The sequence below is a fragment of the Apodemus sylvaticus genome, chromosome 2 (genome assembly GCF_947179515.1).
Source record: "Apodemus sylvaticus chromosome 2, mApoSyl1.1, whole genome shotgun sequence".
In the NCBI taxonomy this organism is placed as follows: Eukaryota; Metazoa; Chordata; class Mammalia; order Rodentia; family Muridae; genus Apodemus; species Apodemus sylvaticus.
In genome coordinates, this window is record NC_067473.1 from 121,507,207 (window position 1) to 121,528,137 (window position 20,931).

Consider the following 20,931-nt stretch of genomic DNA (forward strand, 5'->3'; position numbering starts at 1 on the left):
GGAGCTGTGGGGCTTTGGCTCAGAGATGGAGAGGCACCTTAGCTGGCCACAAGGACAATTGCTATTGAGGCCGGCCAAAGCTGTGAGGACCATAGCATGACAGGGGTCGATGAGAAGTTCCTCCCAGGACTGTGCAGGGCAGCAAGGCTTTGTGCTCAGAGCGAGGTGGCTCGCTCGGGCGTGGGTGTCCTTCCAGAAGGTGAGGCTCACTTGCATGCCGCTCCCATGCCCTGAGGCTTCCTCCTTAGGATGCCCACATGGGCTGCTGATAGGGAGAGCAAGTGTTGTTGTGGGGAGACATGGGGGAGAAGCCACAGGGTCGTAACTGAGATGGTCTCCTATTCCGGAGCTGAGGGGACAGGTCAGGGAAAACTTTGAGGGTGGCAGATTGGACGTAGGACTGCAGTGAGGGTGTCTGGGCTCCGCATGCTTTTCTGGCAGATGCTTACTGAGGTGCAAAACTTGACAGAGGCACTATGGAAGAAACTGCCCTGAAAATTGGGGAGTTTAGGGTGCTTGCTCCTGCATAGGAGGCTGAGATGGACAGTCTGGAAGTTCAGAGATGGTAGTTTAGAGATGGTAGAGATGCTGGGGGCTGGTGGAGAGTCTGGGGGCTGGTGGAGAAGCTGGTGGAGGGGCTGGTGGAGAGGCTGGGGGCTGGTGGAGAGGTTGGGGGCTGGTGGAGAGGCTGGTGGAGAGGCTGGGGGCTGGTGGAGAAGCTGGTGGAGAGGCAGGCTGGTGGAGAGGCTGTGGGCTAGTGGAGAAGCTGGGGGCTGGTGGAGAGGCTGGGGGCTAGTGGAGAAGCTAGTGGAGAGGCTGGGGGCTGGTGGAGAAGCTGGGGCCTAGTGGAGAAGCTGAGGGCTGGCAGAGAGGCTGGGGACTGGTGGAGAGGCTGGGGGCTAATGGAGAGGTTGGTGCATCTGGGATGAAGAAAATATAGAGCATGGGCCAGGTTCTGGGGTCCAGTTCTAGGCTGCTGTGTGGCTCAGGACCCCAAACTCAGAAGCTCCTCCCACAGCAACCCCCTCGGGTCCCTGACAGTTAAGCATGCCGCTGGCAGCGCCTATTGGCCATGTGCAGATCCTGGCCCACGGCGTCTCCTCACCACACACAGCCTCTTCCTGTGGTGTGAGCACTTGGCTTTCAAACATGAGTATGCCAAGAGACAGAGAAGCCCAGAAACTATCCCTCGTGATAGCTTCTCCACCCTGAGCTGCTGGCTAAGCAGTTAGGAGAGGTAGGGCTGGCCCACCAGAACCAGGACCAAAGTGTATAGCCTGCACATCTGTCTGCCTCCTGCGGCAAACTTAAAACTCCAGACGAACGAGCAGAAGAGAGTACGTGAAGATGTGCTGAGGATTTCCGGGGCAAGTGGGTTTGCGGGAGGGGGCAGTTAGTTAGGGAGGAAGTTCTGCCTGGGGAGATAAAGGAGTTTGCACTTGAGCATGAGACAGACGATCTGTGAGAGGAGAAGGAGGCAAGGTGTCTGGGTGGGTGGTGCGGTAGGAACGGGACAGAGGGGAGGCCAGGACCCGAGGTGAACCCTGGGTTAGTAGGAGTCAGTCAGGCCTTCAGCTTGGGGCCTTTGCTGGTAAGGGACTCAGTTTGTATTCTGTCAGCCCTTGGGCCTGGAAGTCTTCCTCCTGACTCTTGGCATATACAAAGGGGCACTCTCAGCATCCCTAGACTCCCGTGCAGCTTCCCAGCTGGGCCCCTTCCCTCTGGTGGGATCAGCAGGGCCTGTTCTGATCTTTCTGAGGAGAAGCAAGCTGGATAAAGTCTTCTAGGCCTCTGAGGGAAAGCAGGGCCACAGTTCTGTGAGCACAACTTTATACTGTGGCTGTGACCCCACCCCCCACCCCCGCACACACTGGCATCGAGCTGACTACAGGTGTCACTTTCATCTTGCAGTCCCTCAGAGTCCTTGACCTTGCAGGACAGAACCCCGTGCGTGGGCCTGGGTGAGTATCCCTAGAGCCGTGGTCTCCGGGCCTTTCTCTGCCAAAGCAAAGCAGCCCATGGCACGTGTGCAGAGGACACAGAGGGTGGCGCTGACTTCTGCGTGGGTACTTACCAGGGCCAGGCCCATGTGGGTTGTGTCCCTGCCCAGCCTGGCTAGTGTGGGCTGGACTACTGGACACTGTCAAGGTCGCTGCTGAGGGACAGTGAGCCTCTCTGGCAGGCTGGAAGAGGGAGGTCCTGGCAGATGCACAGCTGCACTCTGAGGAGAACCTGACCAGCGGAATGGACAGAGGACACCGGCAGCCACCTGAATGAGGCTCTGAGCAGGTCTGGCCTTGTTTGTTCTGGCCCTCAGCCAAGGGACTCTCAGAGACCCACTGTGGCGCTTCCTGGAAAGCTTCTGTCTGTGTGGACCTCTGCAGAAGAGAGCCTTGGAGGTCAGGGAGGCGAGAGGACTGACTCGACTGGGGCCCAACCATGGTCGTCACTCAGCTCAGCCTTGAGTTCCGCTTTCAGGGCAAGAAGCTTCGAGGCTTCAGCTGTGAGCTCACCCGCTCCCCTTATGGGGTCCTCCCTGAGTCTGTCCTCAGCACCGCCTGCCAGATCGCCATACCTATACTATTGTCCGGCCTGGGCATGATGACGGCTGGCTTGGTGATGAACACTGTTCAAGTACGTACAGGGCCCCAAGGGAGAGGGGACAGACGGTGGAGGGCAGGAACCAGGGTGCTCCCTGTGGGTGGAAGGTCCGAGCTGGGGTCCAGCACCAGCGGTGCTGGTGAGAATCAGATACCTTGGGCTCCCAGGATCTTATAACACATGATAGCCCTCAAAGGCAGCCTTTGTGAGCTCACAGCAGCTTCTGTCATCTGCCGTCGAGTGTGAGCTTATTAGGCAAGGCTACTACTCAGTACAGGAGTCTTTAATCCTCTCTGCCTCAGTTTCCCCTTTTGTAAATCAGGAATAATGAGAGCACCTGCCCCTCTTGAGTTGTGAGGAACAGTTGTAAGCGGCAGTTGTAACCAGCAAGGAGCCTGCAGATCTCTGTGGTCTGGGTGATAGGCAAAGCTGCTTGACAAACTGACCTCTCCAGAGCCCCCACATAGCTCCTTGAGGGGAAAGCAGGGCATGGGAGTCCTATATGTCCCCAGATCTCCCCACAAGTGGCACTTTCCATCTGCCAGGACATTTGCTGAGTCTGGTTTAGGATTCTCTATTGTTGAGTGAATTCCATTGTCTGTCACCTCCTCCTCTGTTACGGAGCCTAAGTGTTGCATTAGGAAAACTAGACAGAGTATCTATCAGTCATGGAGGATGGACGACCATCAGAAGTTGTCAAGGTTCTGGAAGCCTGAAGTCTGAGGTGAGGAGTTGACAGGGTTGGTGTGGTCGTCCTTAGGGCCATCTTCTTGATGTGCCTCACAGGTTGTCCCTCTCCACAGGTCTCTCCCCTATCCTTGCTTGTAAGGTAACAGTCATGGAAGGCTGGGGCTCACCCACCCATGACCTCCTTCACTCAGCCCAACCCTCCTTCTGTCTCTAGACACTTGCGTCTGAAGGCCCTGTGAGTTAGGGTTGCAGTCCATGAATTTGGTGGTTGCCAAAATTATTTCCAATATGCGTATATGCACAAATGTAGAGTCATGTAATAACCCTGCTGTTAATTCTTTTTAAATTTAACTTGTGTGTGGTTGTGGTGCTGGAGATGGAATCGTGCCTGGCTTGCACCATACCACTGAGTTGTACCACAGCCCCGATACTGTTGGAGGGTGTGTCAGTAACTCCAGGGCACTTGGTTTTTGCTTGTTTACATCAGAGAATGGGACACTGGCTCTTTAGAATGCTGGGATCAGTCTGTTCCTAGAGAGTTTGTGCAACCTGCTTCCCTGGTGTCCTCTGCCCCTACCCGAAGCTGCCACGCATGCTAATCCTCAGAGACTGGGCTTTGCCAGACTGCACGGTATGAGCTCATCCATCCCTGCGAGCCATGCACTCTCTCCTCGCAACGCTTCAGTTGCTGCAGGCTCCCAGAAGGCTAGCTTGTCAGTCAGGACTGGGCAGCTGGCGGAGGCGGTGTGAGACAGCCTGTATGTAGGAGAGGTAGCCTCATCTTCCTGCAGGTCAGGGATCTCCAGAGGGAACAAGACAGGGCCATTTGAGTGGGCCTTGGAGAACAATGTGGCCATTTCCACACTGTGGGAAGGAGAGAACTCCAGGTGGAGACATGGGGTCTGTGAATGCATGGGTGGCTTGTGCCCTGAGTGTGGTCACTGCTAGCTGTGAGGCCCTCTGTCCACCTCACCCCAGAGGTGCAGTTTACACTGAAGGCAAAGGGGCGTGGCTCTTTGTTTATAGAGTGAGGGCTGCCTTTGTTACCAGATTATCCACAGAGCCATGAGCAAACTGTCTGGTTGGTGTGCACTGCGTGGTGAAATGCAGGAGACACCGGTCTAACCACCACCTAGCCGTGCAGCCCAGGGGCCCTCCCTCTGACAGCTTGTACTGGTGTTTGGCTGTGCGTGAAGTATGATGTGCCAGCCACATTCCTGAACAAGTTTAACGACCAGAGTTGGGTGTATACTCAGGCATGGAGTCGGCAGTGCAGGGTCACAAGTGACTGGGTGATGAGATTATGTTTATGTCACAAAGCTCAATCCTGGCAGCAGTGTCAACAATGTGGGGGAGGAGAGAGCAAGCGAGGCTCTCTCCCAGTACCACAGGCTACCTCAACCTGCCATGTACACTCCTACCCCACCTGTGTCCGCAGAGACATCTTTAAAGTGTCTGAGAGGTCAGTAGCAGAATCTAAAAGTAGGATGACTTGAAGTCAGATTGGGGAGGACAAGGGGTTAAATCCTGCTGGGCGGAACAGGAAGTGGTCAGGAGAGGAGACAGGCCCAGGGGAGAGAACAGGAGTCTAGAGATGGTGAGTTGAAGTTCCAGTATGGTCAACTTACAGCCATAAGGGGGGAGAGATCCTGGGTATGTCAAGGAGCCCAGGGCACCAGTCAGACCAAAGTGACATCAAGGACACAAAAGAAGCCTGGAGAAGAGCCATTCTGGATCTGGGTGGTCAGGACATCAATGTTATCCCCTTTGTCACCCACCTCAGTCTGCCAGGGCTGAGACCAGGCAGTGTACCCCACAGAAGTTGACATTGTCTCTAGGGGTTAGGAGTCTGAGATGTCAGGTGTTGGCAATGTTGACATCCTAAGCCAGAAATGCCGTTCCCCCCCCACACACACACACACCCGTGCCCCACATGGTCACCTCTCTGCATATCTGTGCCCTAATTTTTGCTTGTGAGATACCAGCCTTGTAGGATTGGAGATCACCCACCTATGACTTTCTTAACTCAGCCCGTCTTTGAGGACCCTGTCTCTAAACACTGTGACATTGTGGCTGTGGCCTGTCAATTTGGGGTATACAGTTTAGCTGGTCTCTGTTGACATTGTCCCAGCTCATCTTCCTTCTTGTCCTGTGATTCCTGACAAGCTCAGTCAGTGGCCAGGGCTGTGGATGTAGTCCCAGGATAGAGCACTCCCCTAGCCCGTGTAAGGCGCTGGGTCCCATCCCCAACATCATCAGTCAGTTTCACGGCCAGAATTGGCTGAGCCCGAACCCAAGGTAACAGAGCAACAAGGATCTGGGGCCATGGGGGTCACGTCTCCCTCCCTCATGAGGCATGGCACTGTGGGGAGGTAGGCTGGGTGCTGGGTGCTGGGAGTAATGCAAACCTTGAAAGAGAGATGGTGTAAAGAGAAGGGAGAATTGGAAGTGTGACTGGGTCAGGAGAAGGAAGCAGGGTGGGGTAGGGGGGACCATGGTGGAGTCATTAGGGAGACCAGCAGGGAGCTAGGGCAGAGAACAAGTTCAGAGACAGTCCTCCTCAAGCTGTTCTACAGGAGTGAGGGTGGCAGAGAGAGCTAGAGGAGGCACACACACACACAGACAAACATACACACAAACACACACAGACAAATACACACATAAACACACACAGACAAATACACACACACACACACACACACACACACACACACACACACACGGCAGGTCCCCGAGGGAGAGAATACTGTAGCCAAGCAGGCACAGTACTGAGCTGTGACATACCACTGAGCTGTGACGAGGAGAATGGGAACTTGGACAGGAGTCCCTGGCACTGAGAGAGGGGAGAGTTGAAGGAAGAGACAGAGTTTGTTCTGATGTGGGGCTATTAGATGCTTGTCCTTGTGTGTGGCCGGGAGGATATGCACCAGGCTGTGGGGGAGGCAGAGGATGGTGGGTGAGGGCTGGGGCAGAGGATATGCTAGGAAAGGACAGGGTGTGCCAGACGGCCCTGGCCAGGGGTAGGAGTGTGCGTGTGATGGTGTGGGTGGTGTGTGCCGGAGGGGTGCACAGGGCTGATAGGCAGCTATGCACAGACCTGAGGCCCCTGCTGCAGAGAACAGGGAGGCGGTAGCTGGACTGATAAGGGGGGGCCTCTGCAGGTGGGCCTCTGCCTCCAACGTAGCTCTTCATCTGAGAGCAGGAAATAGCGTGTATTTCTTAAAGGGATAATATCTATATTATGAAAGATCCAAACAAAGGCATAAATGTGGTCAAATGCAAAAACATAATTTTTGAGAGGGAATCAACGTTATGAACAGGGTAAAATGTTCAGACTCGGCGCTAAAAAGCAATGCACCTTAAGACTACATTTTGCTCCTACCCAGTGGAGAAATACAAAGATAAGGCTTCTATAGAGCCTCCGACTGGCCCTTCTCTGTCATGCCTCCAAGGCACTGCTGCCTGCAGGTGACTCCTGCTTTCCCCAGAGGTGACGTGTGTTTGTACCCCTTTAGCTACTCTTTCCTGGGGAAATTGGGGGGCTGAGCCCAGGGCCCCCTTCAGAAAAGAAGGAATTTGTCTTTAGGCCTAGAATCTAGAATCCCACAACTTTAAGATCTGAATCCATTGAGGTCCTACTTAGATCTGTGAATGTTTGCATGCGGGGGGAGGGGGTGCAGGGGGGGTGCGTCCATCACACATTTCCCAGCTTTCTCAATACAGCCTGACTACTCTGCCTTTTCAGGTCATTGTTTCCATGTTTGAAGGAGACTCAGGGTCTCCATCAAATGGACTTTTCTGTTCTGGAAAAGCCCTGGCTCCAGTAGGATGCTGGGTGGAGCCCGGGAAACCCTGTCAAAGTGCCCCTACCAGTTAGTTTAGCAGAGTTTCTCCAGGCCTCCCAAATAAGGAGAAATAACTGAATTGTGACTCAATCCAAAACAGTCTACAAAACTGTTGCTGCACACTGGCACATTCTCAGGCCGTGCTGGGCCAGACCGCTGGCCTCCAGTCTAGCCCTGACTTTTCCTGGCCTCTGAGAACAGGAGGCAGGAGGCAGGAGGGAGCCCGCTGGAGGCCATGGCTGCTGATTTGGTTAATGATATTTAAAACACAAATGATATTTGTGTTTCACTTAAAACAATTTAGTCTAGTTATGGGGCAGCACATGCCTTTAATCCCAGCACTCAGGAGGCAGAAGGCAGGCAGATCTCTGTGAGTTTAAAGCCTAGTCTACAGAGTGAGTTCCAGGGTACCCTGGACAATGTATAGAGATCCTGTCTCAAAATAAGACATTTAGGACGCTGCTTGGTCTTCCAGGTTGATTCACAAGGGCATGCAAGGCCACTGACTGAAGGCTCTCTGCAGACATCTGCAGAGCTGTGCCAATGCTTTGGCCTCATCGTCTTCTGCCTTCCCTTGCAGCACTGGCCAGTGTTCCGAGACGTTAAAGACCTGCTGACGCTGGTGCCTCCCCTCGTGGGTCTGAAGGGGAACCTGGAAATGACGCTGGCGTCTCGCCTCTCCACATCTGTAAGTGGCAGCTGGATGTCTCAGGCCACTTGCCATTTGGGGACAGGAAACCTCCCCTCAGTGTTCGCCCCTCTTAGTGGTTTACTTAGGGACTAGAATCTCCACCCACACAGGGGTGGCTTTAGGCTTTGGTGTCTCGCGGGCTGTTCCTGTCTCCTCTCACTTTTTGTACTGTTTCTCTGTGGCCACCCTGAGCTGCGGAGGGACCAGCGCAGGACCCCGGTGCCTTCACTTCTTCTGACTTTGTGTCCCTGTTCCCCAGAGTCTGCATGCTGCCGCCTGGACCCTAGGCCGTATTCCCCACTCCCTGGCACATACACATAAACGCTTCAGTGGGCAGTATGGCTTCAAAGGAGGATTCTGAGGCGGGAACAAGGAGGGGCTCTCAGGTGCCCATTAACTACCCCTATTCTTAAATTCCTCCCATCCGCTGTCATTGTGTCTGTCTGCCCTTGGCTCTATAGCCAACACAAGTCCCGCTTCAGCCTCCCCTCCTCCAGACCTCCCAGGGGTTGTGTGTTACCCCCCTGTTAATACTGAGGGTATACTCTTTGTCCAGTGGCCACTGGCATCCTGCACATGAAAAGGACAGTAGTGTGCTCAGGGTATATTGTGTTCAAGGGCCTGAGAAAGAGTCCCAAAGCTGACGGAGAAGGGCCAGAGATGGACACCTGCTGTGTGCATCCTCACGGTGATGTCAGTGTCTCCAGCTAGAGTTATATAGTGCTGTTTCTCCACAAAAGAGGCCAGGCCAGGAACTGAAGAGATGGCTTGGTGCTATTCCAGATAACCCCCAGAGTACCCCACATAGGGTCTGGGTTTGGTTCCTGGTATCCACAGAAAAACTCACAAGCATCTGTACCTCAAGTCCCAGGGAACCTGACCCCCTCTTCTGACCGTCATGGGCATTGCATATACAAGTGCACAGACATAACACAGGCAAAACAGCCATACACAGAAAATTAAAATAAACAAATTTGGGGTGGCGGCGGGGTCGGGAGGGTGTCTAGGTCAATTCATAAAAGGTTGGAGAGCTGACTCACCAGCTAAGGGGGTACACTGCTCTTGCAGAGGACCAGGATTTAGTTCCAGGCACCCACACTGGGCAGCTCACAACTTCCAGTAATCCAGGGAATCCTCTTTTGGACTCCTCAGGCATTTACACTCACATGTGCATATACTTACACACACACACACACACACACACACACACACACGTAAAAAGGAAATAAATGTTAAAGGGTGGAGGTAGGTCACCGTCTAGAAAGCTTACTGGCATAATCTGTTCTGATTTGTTTCCTGAGAGAGAGGCTGGCTATGTCCAGAAGGACTGGCATCTCCAGATCAACCAGACTGACACGCTGCCCTTATCTCTGTGTGCTAGGCCAATACTGGGCAAATCGATGACCGCCAGGAGAGATACAAAATCATCAGCAGCAACCTCGCTGTGGTTCAGGTGAGTCCTGAAGCATCACCTCAATGCCTCTCCTTCCCACTCCCCTGTATGTCTGTGGCCTGCCTTTCTGGGTAGGAAGAGGGAGCCTGGTCCCTGGACTCTAGACTGACATTGGAGGACAGGTGTCCACTTGGCCACCCATCTACCCAGCAGACCGTATCCGTGGCCCAGTGAAGAGCATTGCCGGGGAGCCACCACACCTACCCAGAGAGGCCCTTAGGTCTGTGGTCCCTGCAGCTTCCCCGCTGCCTGCTTTCTAAGCCAAATTCTTAGGGGCCTGAGTGTACTCAGGTGCTAGACACGCCCTGTGTTTGCTAGTGGGCTTCGTCCCACATGTACACCAACACCGCGTTTCCCTGGGTCTCCCCGTGCTCCCCAGATGGACACACCCCACCTCTGCTTTTTTCCAGTGACCTCACTTAATCTTTCTGGGACCTAATGGATCATTCCTACCTGGAAAATCCCCCATTAGTCCTGCCCCTGCTGCTTAACCTATCCTATGTCAACCTTTGACAGAGACCTTCCTGCCCCTCTTACGCTGTGTCCCCTCCTGCCAGGACCTCTGTGGGCTCAGTTCTATTTAGGCTCTTTTCACAGTGAACTAAAGCCATGGTACCCAAGGCAGAAACAGATGAGGGCAAGGTAGGCTCAGGCAAGAAGGAAGTCTGGGTATACAGCTGTCTTTTAGGTACTGTCGTCCAGAATCTAGTGAGCTTCTCTGAGTACAGCCAGCCTCTGGTGGGTGGCACAAGGGATGTAGACTGTTTAGACTTTGCATCCTGCCAGTTGTGATCCCTATTCTTCCTGTGTCCAGGTCATAATGTTAGCCTCTCCCAGAGGCACCCACCCAAACAGTACGTCAGAATGGCCTCGTGGTCCTCCCTTACACTCCGTTCTTCTGAAGGCGCCTGGCCTACTGCAGTGGAGGGATGCTGCCTGTGGCACATCTTATATCTTAGTCAGGTTTCGTTTCTGTGACAGGAACTCAAGGCAGGAAGCTAGAGGCAGGAACTGAAGCAGAGATCATGGAAGAGCACTACTTACTGGCTTGCCCGGCCTGCTTTCTTATCCAGTCCAGGACTGTTCCAGGCGTGACACTGCATGGTGGGCGGGGTCCTCCCACATCCATCATTAATAAAGAACATGCCTCAGACTTGTCCACAGGCCAGTCTGATGGACTCATTCCTTCAGTGGACGTCCCTGCCTTAGTTACTGTGCCACTGCTGTGCAAAGCTACCAAGGCAGCTCTTATAAGAGAAAGTATTTAACTGGGGCTTTCCCCCTCTCTTCTCAGGTCCAGGTCCAGCCCTCTCTCTCTTTCTTGGGTTCTGTGGATGTGAGATCTAGTCATCTTAGAGGCTCAGTCCATTATCCTCATGGCAGGGGGGGCATGGTGGCACACAGGCAGACATGGTGCTGCAGAAGCCGCTGAGAGCTACATCCTGATCTGCAGGCAGAGAGAGAGAGAACTGGGCCCGGCGTGGGCTCTTAAAGCCTCGAAGCCCACAACCCCAGGGGCACACTTCCTCCAACAAGGGCTCCTAATCTTTGTAATCTTGTCAGAGTTCCTCGTGACAGAGCATTCAAATATATGAGCCTGCAGGGGCCATTCTTCTTAAACCACTACAGTTTCTTTTCCCATTTGACTTCAGCTTGTGTCAAGTTGACAAAAAAAAAACAAAACAAGAAACAAAAACAAACAAACAAAACCCCCACCTGACAAAGACCTCAGCCCCCAACTTTCTTTGCTTTGCTTTCTGATGTGAGGGGGACTGTTTTGCACCCTCCGTGAATCTGCTGTACCACAGGCCCAGAGCCACAGGGTCAGCTGACCACACCCCGACCCCCTAGCACTGTGAACCAAAACAAACCTCCTCTGTTCTTAAGCTGATTCTCTCAGAGATTTTGTTACACCTGATGGAAAGCCAACTATCATTTGGCCATTTCCCCCTGAGGACTGGTCCTTTCTACCTGGCCAGAGAGACTGCCCTCTCCCCCTAAGTCTCACATCCAGTTACTATGAAAACCCTCACTCTGAGTGCACGTGTGCATGTACGTGTGTATAGCCCTCTCCCTCTTGGGTACAGTGTGTGTATCCAGTCAATCCTCTCTCTTTCTGTGGTAAAGTGTGTACACACCCTTTCAGCCTTCTCTGTCGGATACAGTGGACGTACCTCCTATCCTACTGTTGTGGTTCAGGCCTGTCTGTCTTGGCGTCTCTTGCCCTTAGTGCCTGGGTGAGTCTTGTGGGCCTGTGGCTGAGTAGCTGACAGATTAAAGCAGCACTCAGATTCACAACGGGAGGTTGGGTCAGGGGGTAACAAAGGCCCAGCACCAGGCATACCACTCCTGCCTCTCCAGAACTTTCCGTACCGTGAGCCTCAGGACTTATGAAGCCTGCCTGGGCCTGGCTTAACTTACACTCTGTCTCAGATTTAACTTACATATGATTTTGCTTCTTCCTTTTTAAATGAGTTTAACTTTGGTCACAAGTTGTTGGGTAAATTGTATAGTTGGACTCCAAAAAAAACTTTGACATATACTGCCATTTAAATGTGAAACCAATGGTGAACTGACAATTTCTTGTGTGTTCATTGTACCTTGATCGTATCCACTCTCCTCCCACCCACACCTTCCTGACCCCACCCACACATCCCCCCTTCCCCCTTTTTTGTGGCAAACCACTGAATCCAATTAGTACTGTTTGCTGGAATATTGACTGACCTTGGGCAGGTGACCCCAGCTGCAGGGAGCTCATGAGCACAGTGGCCATGTCATCCTGGAGACGGCAGCTCACAGCCCTCGTCCTGCCCTGCTGTCCAGCCCTCGTCCTGCCCTGCTGTTCTGATATTCTTTCTGCCACCTCTCACCTGAGCCTCGGGGAAATTGATGTAGTGTTGGATAGGGCTGAGTATTAAGCAGTCATTGAGTCTCAGCATGAAAACCATTTTTAACTTTTAATTTTATGTATATGGCTGTTTTGTCTGCATGTACATATGTGTATTATATGCATGTCTGGTACCCATGGAGGCCAGAAGAGGGCATCAGATAGACCCTCTGGGACTGGAGTTAGACTGTTGAGAGCCCCATGAGGGTGCTGGGAATCAAACCTGGGTCCTCTGCAGGAGCACAATTGCTCTTAGCCATCTCTCCAGCCATCCCCCGAACCCTAGTGTGAAGTTATGTAACTTCTCATTTGGGCATGGGGGACTCCCCAGCGAGACTGAGGGCAGCCTCGGAGCAAGGCAGGGCCACCATGCATCCTGTGCAAGCCTCTCACGCCCTTTTGCTCTGTCTCAGAAGCCATACCCCAGGTTCTTCTAGTCTTTATTTGCTAGGCAATACTGGCATGGCTATATTCTGTCATTACATTAAGGCTTTTTGTTGTCTGTCTGTCTGTCTGTCTGTCTGTCTGTCAGTCAGAAGTGCTGGGACAGAAACCCATAATCTCACATGAACTGGATAAGCATTCTGTCACCAAACCATATCCCCAGCTGTTTTTGACCTTCTGACCAGTTTTAAGCTCAGATTTTTTTTCCTCTGGGTAAAAGCAAAAACATCCCACCAAATGCCCAGGTGGTTGCATATTAACTGGTACCAGAAGCAGCATGGAAGTGGCTGCATCACTGTCTGCTCCATTACCTATCCAGAACAGAAACTTCCCCTTCAAAACTACACGTGCTCCACCCCTACGTACATGCCCACAGAGAACTCTGACTCGTAGACATGGGGATCTTTTCTGTGCATCCCATCCTGTAACTTGTGTTTCCCCTGTGATGACGTAGACTCATCACACAGCATGGTTAGAGCAGTGTGTGAGCAAGCGGGCACTGTTACCCCAACTCTGTTCACACACACACACACACACACACACACGCTGCTCTAGAGAAGTCAGTAGGTCTCAACCCCACCACCAACTCCCACTCCAGTCTTTACATCAGTGAATAAGGGAGCCTGCCAGTGAGTTTCATCTGTTTCCAACTTCTCAGTGTCAGGCTTACCCAGTGTATATGAGTCTGTTTTCATCGCTGTGACGAAATGCCCGAGACAATACATTTATATAGAGGGAAGGTTTGCTTGGCTCACTGTTTCCTAGATTCCTGTTGCCATTGGGTCCATAGAGATACACTGATAGGGCAAAGCTGCTTGCCTCATGGTGTCTAGGAAGCAAATTAGAATGGGGGTTGGAGGGACAGTCTCCCAAAGACTTAAGATTTCCCAGGAAGCTCCACTTAATGGGTCACACACCTTCCTATAACTGAAGACCAGATTTAAAGCATGGGCATTCTGAATTCAAGCTAACAGCACAAGACCTGAAGGATAAATAATAGGCCTCTGGGTTATTTCCTGTTCTGTAACCGTATGTGATCAGCACTGGGTGCTGGGCCGTATCCTCAGTGCCAGACACCAAGGATACCAGCATCCGGTAGCATGTTTCATATCAGATTCCACTTGGAATCTTCTTGAGAACTAGGACAGTCAATAATATTGTGATATACAACTCCATGGTATCTTCATCATATAGACATCACATTTAAACTTTGTTTATAATATACTATATAGAGATACTTTTTTTCAGTATTGGCAGTTGAATCATGTGCATCTAGGTGAGTGCTCTACCAGCCAGCCGTATCTCCTGCTTTTGTTTTTTCACTTTATATTTTGAGACAAGGGCTTGCTCAGTTGCCCAGGCTGGCTTTGAACTCACTCTGTGGCGCAAGCAGGCTTTGGCCTGTGACCTTCTTACCTCAGTCTCCAGAGCGGCAGGTGCTGTGAGTGTGTGTCACCATGCCTGGCTTTGCACTTTTCTTCATGGGTTTTATGCTGCATCTTTAAAAGAAGGCCTCTGCTGGTCAGCGATATTTTTAAACATTTACTTGGTTCTTGCTAGATCTCTTGTAGCACAGCTGGCCCTGACGTCCTGATTCTCCTGCCCTGGCTCTAACTGTGGGAACAGACATGTACGACCATGCCTGGCTGCAAAAGTCATGAGCATTCTATCACAAATTCCTTTATTTCACAGCATGGGTTTAGTTTATGGACGTAAAGTGGGGTCGGGGTGGGGGGCAGGGCTCCACCTTTTTCCTGGCCACAGTCCTTCAGCTTCCTTTGCTCTTATTTCTTAGTATTCACTCACTGAGGTCATATATCCAAGATACCCCTTCTCCATCCCTTCTTCACTAGCCTCCGTTTACAGAGCCGGTTCCTGTGCTCACTTCCTGGCCATGGCTCTGCGCGTCTCGTCTCTCTGTGGCAGTGACAAGCGCTCTTACCTCTCCAGCTGCACGGCACATTTTGACTCATATTTTACAATGTATCTGATATATACCAGTAACCCCCTCCCCTGGATCTCCTGCCAGGAAATCATCTTGGCTCTGCACCTGTGGTTACTCATCTCCGTGGCCTTTGGAGCAAGTCATCAGACACCATGAAAAATCTTGTGGGGTTTTTAACCTGGGATTTTTGTTGTGCTCGCTGACAAGCATCAAACCTGAGTTCGTTTCCCAGAACCAGCGTAAAAAAACCCAGTGTGTGCTGTACACTGGCAGTTCCAGCCCTGGGAGGCAGAAACAGGGAGATGCCTGGGGCATGCTGGCAAGCCCCAGGTCCATGTCTCAAAAAATAAGAAGTGGGCTAGAGAGATGGCTCAGAGGTTAAGAGCACTGTCTATTCTTCCAGAGGTTCTGAGTTTGGTTCCTGCCAACCACGTGGTGGCTCATAACCATCTTTAATGAGATCTGCTGCCCTCTTCTGGCCTGCAGCTGTACATGCAGGCAAAATACTGTGCATATATATATATATATATACATACATATATGTATATATATAATATTTTTTGAGAGAAAGAAATAAAAAGAAAGGAAGGGAGGGAGGGAGGGAGGAAGGAAGGAAGGAAGGAAGGAAGGAAGGAAGGAAGGAAGGAAGGAAGGAAGGAAGGAAGGAAGTGGGAGCTATGAGATGGCTCAGTTGGTAAGGGTGCTTACTAGCTGCCAAGTCTGATTACCTAAATTTAGTCCTTGTGACTCACATGGTGGAGGGAAAGAACCAACTCCACATGTTATCCTCTGACCTCTACATACTAACATATCTATGTACACACACACAAACACATGCACACATGCATACACACCTGCTCTTCTTGTCTATAGATATTACAAGGCTCTATGTGTGTTCCTTCATCCTTTGGTAATGTAGACATTTTGGATTAGGGGTCTGGATGCTGGTTCAGACCTGGGCTCTAGGTGGTGAGGGTCTTAGTGGCTCAGAGCATCGTGCTCCAGAGACAGAGAAGGTGAGCTGGGGACAGGATAGCTAGGGTGTGAGACCGGCATATGTGATAAGCTACCATGGGAATGAGAGGCCAATCCGAGGCTTGCATCCCTCCAAGACCTCGTTCTCCTCCTGCAGGTGGCATCTCACATGGGACAGAGGTGGACAGGGAGGCTCTCCACTTCCCTCACCTTGGAGGAAAACTACCAGCAGGGTCCAGGGTGAAGGAAGGATAGAAGGGTTTTGTTTGACTCTTGAGGTGACCAAAAGTCAGAAAGAAGGACAGGGGGGTGACAGTGGTCAGGGACCCTTCTCATGGGTCTGATTTCTGTCTTGGCAGGTGCAGGCTACTGTTGTGGGGCTCCTGGCTGCAGTGGCCTCTCTGATGCTGGGCACAGTGTCTCACGAGGAGTTCGATTGGACCAAGGTGGCCTTGCTGTGCACAAGCAGCGTCATCACCGCCTTCCTTGCTGCCCTGGCCCTAGGTGAGCCATGCCCATGGACCCCAGGCCACAGGCCCCAGGCTACAGACCCCAGGCCCCAGACATCAGACCCCAGGCCCCAGACACCAGACACCAGGCCCCAGATACCAAACCCTAAGGCCCCAGACACCAGACCTCAGGCCCCAGACACCAGACCCCAGGCCCCAAGTCCCAGACCCCAGGCTCCAGGCCCCAGACCCCAGACACCAGGCCCCAGACACCAAACTCCAGGCCCTAGACACCAGACCCCAGACCTCAGGTCCTAGACACCAGACCCCAGACCCCAGGTCCTAGACACCAGACCCCAGACTCCAGGCCCCAGGTCCTAGACACCAGACCCCAGACTCCGGGCCCCAGATACCAGACCCTAGGCCGAGTAGGCTTGCAACACTACAGGGCAGGTGCCCTCAGACAGAATGGAGGGTCCTGGAGCCGAGACCCTGGAGAGGTGCTACTCTGATCTCCCAGCCGAGCCATGAAGCCCATCGCCACCTGCACCTCAGGGCCATGTGTTTCATCCATGTGACTCAGGGACAGAATAGCTGGGCTCCTGGGATAAGGGACTCCAGGATATCTTTGATGTCTGGGCAGAGCTTTCCACCTCAACGGTGTCAGGGCACACATCCACCTGTCCTTCCTCCCCAGTCTCCATTGGTGCTTGAGCCTAAGAAATGTCTCATGTATAGGTTGCTCTGAGGACTCAGCCTGTCCTGGAGGCCAGGTCCCTCTGCTCCTCAGGTTACTTTTGCTTAGAGCATCCTTGGAACAGCCCTCCAGGAAGCAGAGGTGGTGAATGCTGTGTCCCTGTAATTCCAGGTGCTTCCAGAGGTCAGAGGTTACCTGCCTGCACAGGTGTATCTTCAGGGTTTTCAGGTCACCCTTTGCCACCTGGACAGGTTCTAGCCAGTGACAGAAACTTAGGGAGCTAGGCAGCCTATTGAGCATCTAGACTTTCATAGATATAACTATTATGTTTCTTGACCTTTCCTGAGGGTGGGGGGAGCCTCTAAGCCATCTGTCCACCAACTACTCCCTGGGCTTCACCCCCTTCCCGCTGCAGGAATTCTAATGATCTGCATAGTGATTGGTGCTCGGAAGTTTGGGGTCAACCCTGACAACATCGCCACGCCCATTGCAGCCAGCCTGGGAGACCTCATCACCCTGTCCATCCTGGCCCTGATGAGCAGCTTCTTCTACAGCCACAAAGGTAGGGAAGGCTCTAGGGAGGGGCATGAGCAGATATCACACACACACACACACACACACACACACACACACACACACAAGCAGCCCAAGTCTTCAGTTGTTGGAAATGTCTAGCACAGCTCAGTGCCCTGTGAGAAAAGTTTAGAGGTTTGAGAAATAAGCAGCAGGTATAGATAAAACAGTGTGGCCTCCACTGTACCTGGGGCACCACTGTCCAGTCTGGACCGATTCCTGTACTGTCCTCTTAGGTGACAGTGAGAAGCCTTGGAATCAGATAAGATGACCTACTTGTATTTTTAAGCCAGTCTGATCTGCATAGGGGTTCATTATTTGCATTTGATTTGCAAAGCAAATAGGAGCACCATCCCCCTCCCCTCCCATCACTGCCTGTGCTCAGGAAGATGGCCGGCCTGGCCCCAGGAGACAGGTCTTCAGTGACTGGGAGGTAAGCTAGCTCGCTCACACACACACACACACACACACACACACACACGCAAGCCAGGAGCTGTCAGGAAGATTCATGAATGTGAGGTGGGGGCTGGATGGCTCCTGTCAGAAATAATGGAGGACCTGGACAGGGCGCCTTTCCAAGTGTCTTGTAAGGAGACACTTGCACAGGCGACTGTGTCCCTGAGTGCTAGTGGCCTGCTTAGAGCCTGAGGGATGGTACAGAAGTTTGCCTTATCTACCATGAAGCACTTTGTCTATAGCTAGCCCGGAGCACCTGTGGCAGATGAAGAGACAATTGTGGGCTGTGGAGAATAAGGGGGGGGCGGGGGAATGACACCACACGACCCAGAGCAGAGTGGGGCACACACCATGTATACCCATCTAGCACTGGGTCTGCTCAGGAGAGTAGGAACAAGATGCAAGGATGATTCTAGAGCAAGTCAGTGTTCTGTGCACATGTGGGAAGTGGAGTCAGAGACCGAGGCTGGAAGAGAGCAGAGCCAAGGGCCCTGGGTGTGCGGCACACTGACCTCACAGCTGGAGACGGCTCTGGGAAATGAGTGGCTACCGGCCCGCCTGATCCACATCCCACAATAATACACAATGTCTGAGCCAGGAGAAAGTTTCCTCCTGATCCCACCCCTGCGGCCAAGTGCCCTGGTAATGCCTCTTTGCTTTTCTTGGTTTTCTGGACCCCTAAGCAGGGTGATGGAGAACTGCCATGCATCTGCTATCTGCTCATACCCTGCCCTGGTGCTGTTTATTATAATACTGGGTAAGGGAAAACCTGATCAAGGATCTTGACAATAGCTAGGACATCAGAGAAGATCAGGGATGAGGCAGGACGGAGAGGGGCTTCCCAGTTGCTTAACTGTCGCTCTCGGGCAGGTATGGCGAGACAGCCCCTCTAAATGGCAAGCGCCCTCGCTTCCCGCCTATCTCTCCTCTGTGGAAAGCCGTACTCCAGCCAGCCCCTATGTGCCGGCCTCGGCCACCTGAGCTGTGTATGTCTGCTTTCCCTCAGACACATGGTATCTGACGCCTCTGGTCTGCATTGGCTTCTTGGCTCTCACCCCTCTGTGGATCTTCATCGCCAAGCAGAACCCTCCCATCATGAAGATCCTGAAGTACGGGTGGTTTCCCATCATCCTCGCTATGATCATCAGCAGGTGAGTTGCGTGGAACAATGGCCCCTCAGTTCTGTGACAGAAATGCCTGTCAGAAACAACTTCAGGGAAGGAAGGAAGGCTCGTTTTTCTCTCTGTTGCAGAGGGTTCAGTCTGATCATTTGGCCATGTGCTCTTGGATAGACTGTAACCCTAGAAGCACCGTGAAACACCGTTTACTTCAGAGGTGTTCAGGATATGAGAAAAGGCCAGGTTAAGATGTGGCCTCCAGGGAGTCACATCCCTAGTGACCTCCCTCTAGCTAGCCATACCTCCTGCCTTTCACCACCTCCCCACAGGAAGATTCTTAATCTATCAAGGGGTCAATCCATTCATCAAGTCAGAGCCCCAGTGATCAGTCACGTCAAACCCTCTCTGGAAATGTCCTGACAGGCACATGTAGTGCTGACTGCCTAGTGAGTCTAAATCTGTCAAGGAAGCAGGTGAGATTAACCATTACAGGCCAGGCAAGGTGTTAAACGCCTTCAATCCTAGCACTCTGGAGGCAGGGTGATGGAGAACTGCCATGCATCTGCTATCTGCTCATACCCTGCCCTGGTGCTGTTTATTATAATACTGGGTAAGGGAAAACCTGATCAAGGATCTTGACAATAGCTAGGACATCAGAGAAGATCAGGGAGTGGAGGGAGATCTCTGAGAGTCTGAGGCCAGGCTTGCTCTACATGAGTCCAAGGCTGTCTAGGGTTACATAGTGAGACCTTTTTCTTTTTCTTTTTTTTTTTAATAGCCACCACAATTCACCCCTTGTCAAGTTGGGCACACGGACAAGTCACTTCAAACCATAATATCCCACTGTCATTCCCCAAAGCTCACCTCTGTCTTTCAGGGCACATAGTTGTGGGATATGAGCTTCAGTGGACTTGGGAAATCCAGCCTCCATGGCCTTTCTTTTCTTTTCTTTTCTTTTCTTTTCTTTTCTTTTCTTTTCTTTTCTTTTCTTTTCTTTTCTTTTCTTTCTTTCTTTCTTTCTTTCTTTTTTCTTTCTTTCTTTCTTTTTTTTTTGTTGTTGTTGTTGTTGTTGTTGGGGAGAGGGGAGCAGGGTTTGAGACAGGGTTTCTCAGTATAGCCCTGGCTATCCTGGAACTCACTCTCTAGACCAGGCTGGCCTCAAACTCAGAAATCTGCCTGCCTCTGCCTCCCAAGTGCTGGGATTAAAGGCTTCCTGACTCTCTGTGGCCTTTCGATCACCTGCCCATAGGGTCTCCATATTTTGCTGCTTCCCTGGCACCCTGTCACCTTGAACATTCTGGAGTCCCCCTTCAGCCGCGAATTGACCCTCTTGGCCTCACACGCTATCCCTCAGGCTGCATGGAGAGGTCCTCATCTTGCCTTACATTGCCTAGCCTCTAAGGACTTCCTCTGAAATGTGGGTGGCAGCCTCTAGGACCCCCTACACTTGCATTCTACATGCTTGCAAACGTGTGTTCAGCACCACAGTCTGCCACTAGCAAGTGAAGTATCCCTTGGACCATGTATACAGCAGCCATTGAGTGTGTGGGTGCCTCAATTCAGAAAGAGCCACTGAGGAACTCTCAGGGGAATGCTGCTCAAATGCATTTCTAATTTAACTTTTGTGGAGCCTGGGATGGGTAGGGTCTGGCCAATTCCTGAGATGCCTTCGGGCATTCCTGTTGTCTCATGCAAAGTGCTTGGCTTCTCTTGACTGTTGCTAATCTATTTGACAGTCACATCCTCTGCAACTTTTCTAGACTTGTACATTCTCCTCAGGTCCTTCTGATCTGCTTTCTGATCCCATTTCTCACTATAATTCTAACTAAAATCAGCCAGGATTACTACAACACAGCCTGAGTGCTGTGCTGTCAACATTTCCACTAAAGTTATTTATATCCAGCCCCACCACTTTCAAGACATAATCAAAATAAGTACATAAATACATCTTATTTTGAGCAAATTCATACCCCAGTCTTCACATCCAACTCCTACAGGATTCTCCCCCGTCGATTTCCCAACTTCATGTCATCCATAAATGGATGGATGATAGATAGATAGATAGATAGATAGATAGATAGATAGATAGATAGAGACAGACAGACAG

At 51.8% G+C, this 20,931-nt stretch overlaps 1 protein-coding gene across 5 annotated transcripts in view; it reads left to right on the forward strand.

The window, feature by feature from the left end:
* The window catches only part of Slc41a3 (solute carrier family 41 member 3), a 41,241-nt gene that overhangs the window by 12,491 nt on the left and 7,819 nt on the right, over positions 1–20,931 (forward strand). For 2 of the 5 annotated variants that reach the window (XM_052174313.1, XM_052174314.1), the window contains exons 3-7: positions 7,717–7,824; positions 9,209–9,280; positions 15,891–16,035; positions 17,093–17,239; positions 18,713–18,857. In XM_052174313.1, the coding sequence (XP_052030273.1) occupies positions 7,717–7,824; positions 9,209–9,280; positions 15,891–16,035; positions 17,093–17,239; positions 18,713–18,857 (617 nt within the window). Of the gene's footprint in view, positions 1–1,417; positions 1,962–2,317; positions 2,635–3,146; positions 3,326–7,716; positions 7,825–9,208; positions 9,281–15,890; positions 16,036–17,092; positions 17,240–18,712; positions 18,858–20,931 lie in introns of those variants that run through there. The other 3 variants (XM_052174315.1, XM_052174317.1, XM_052174316.1) reach the window with 3 other exon arrangements.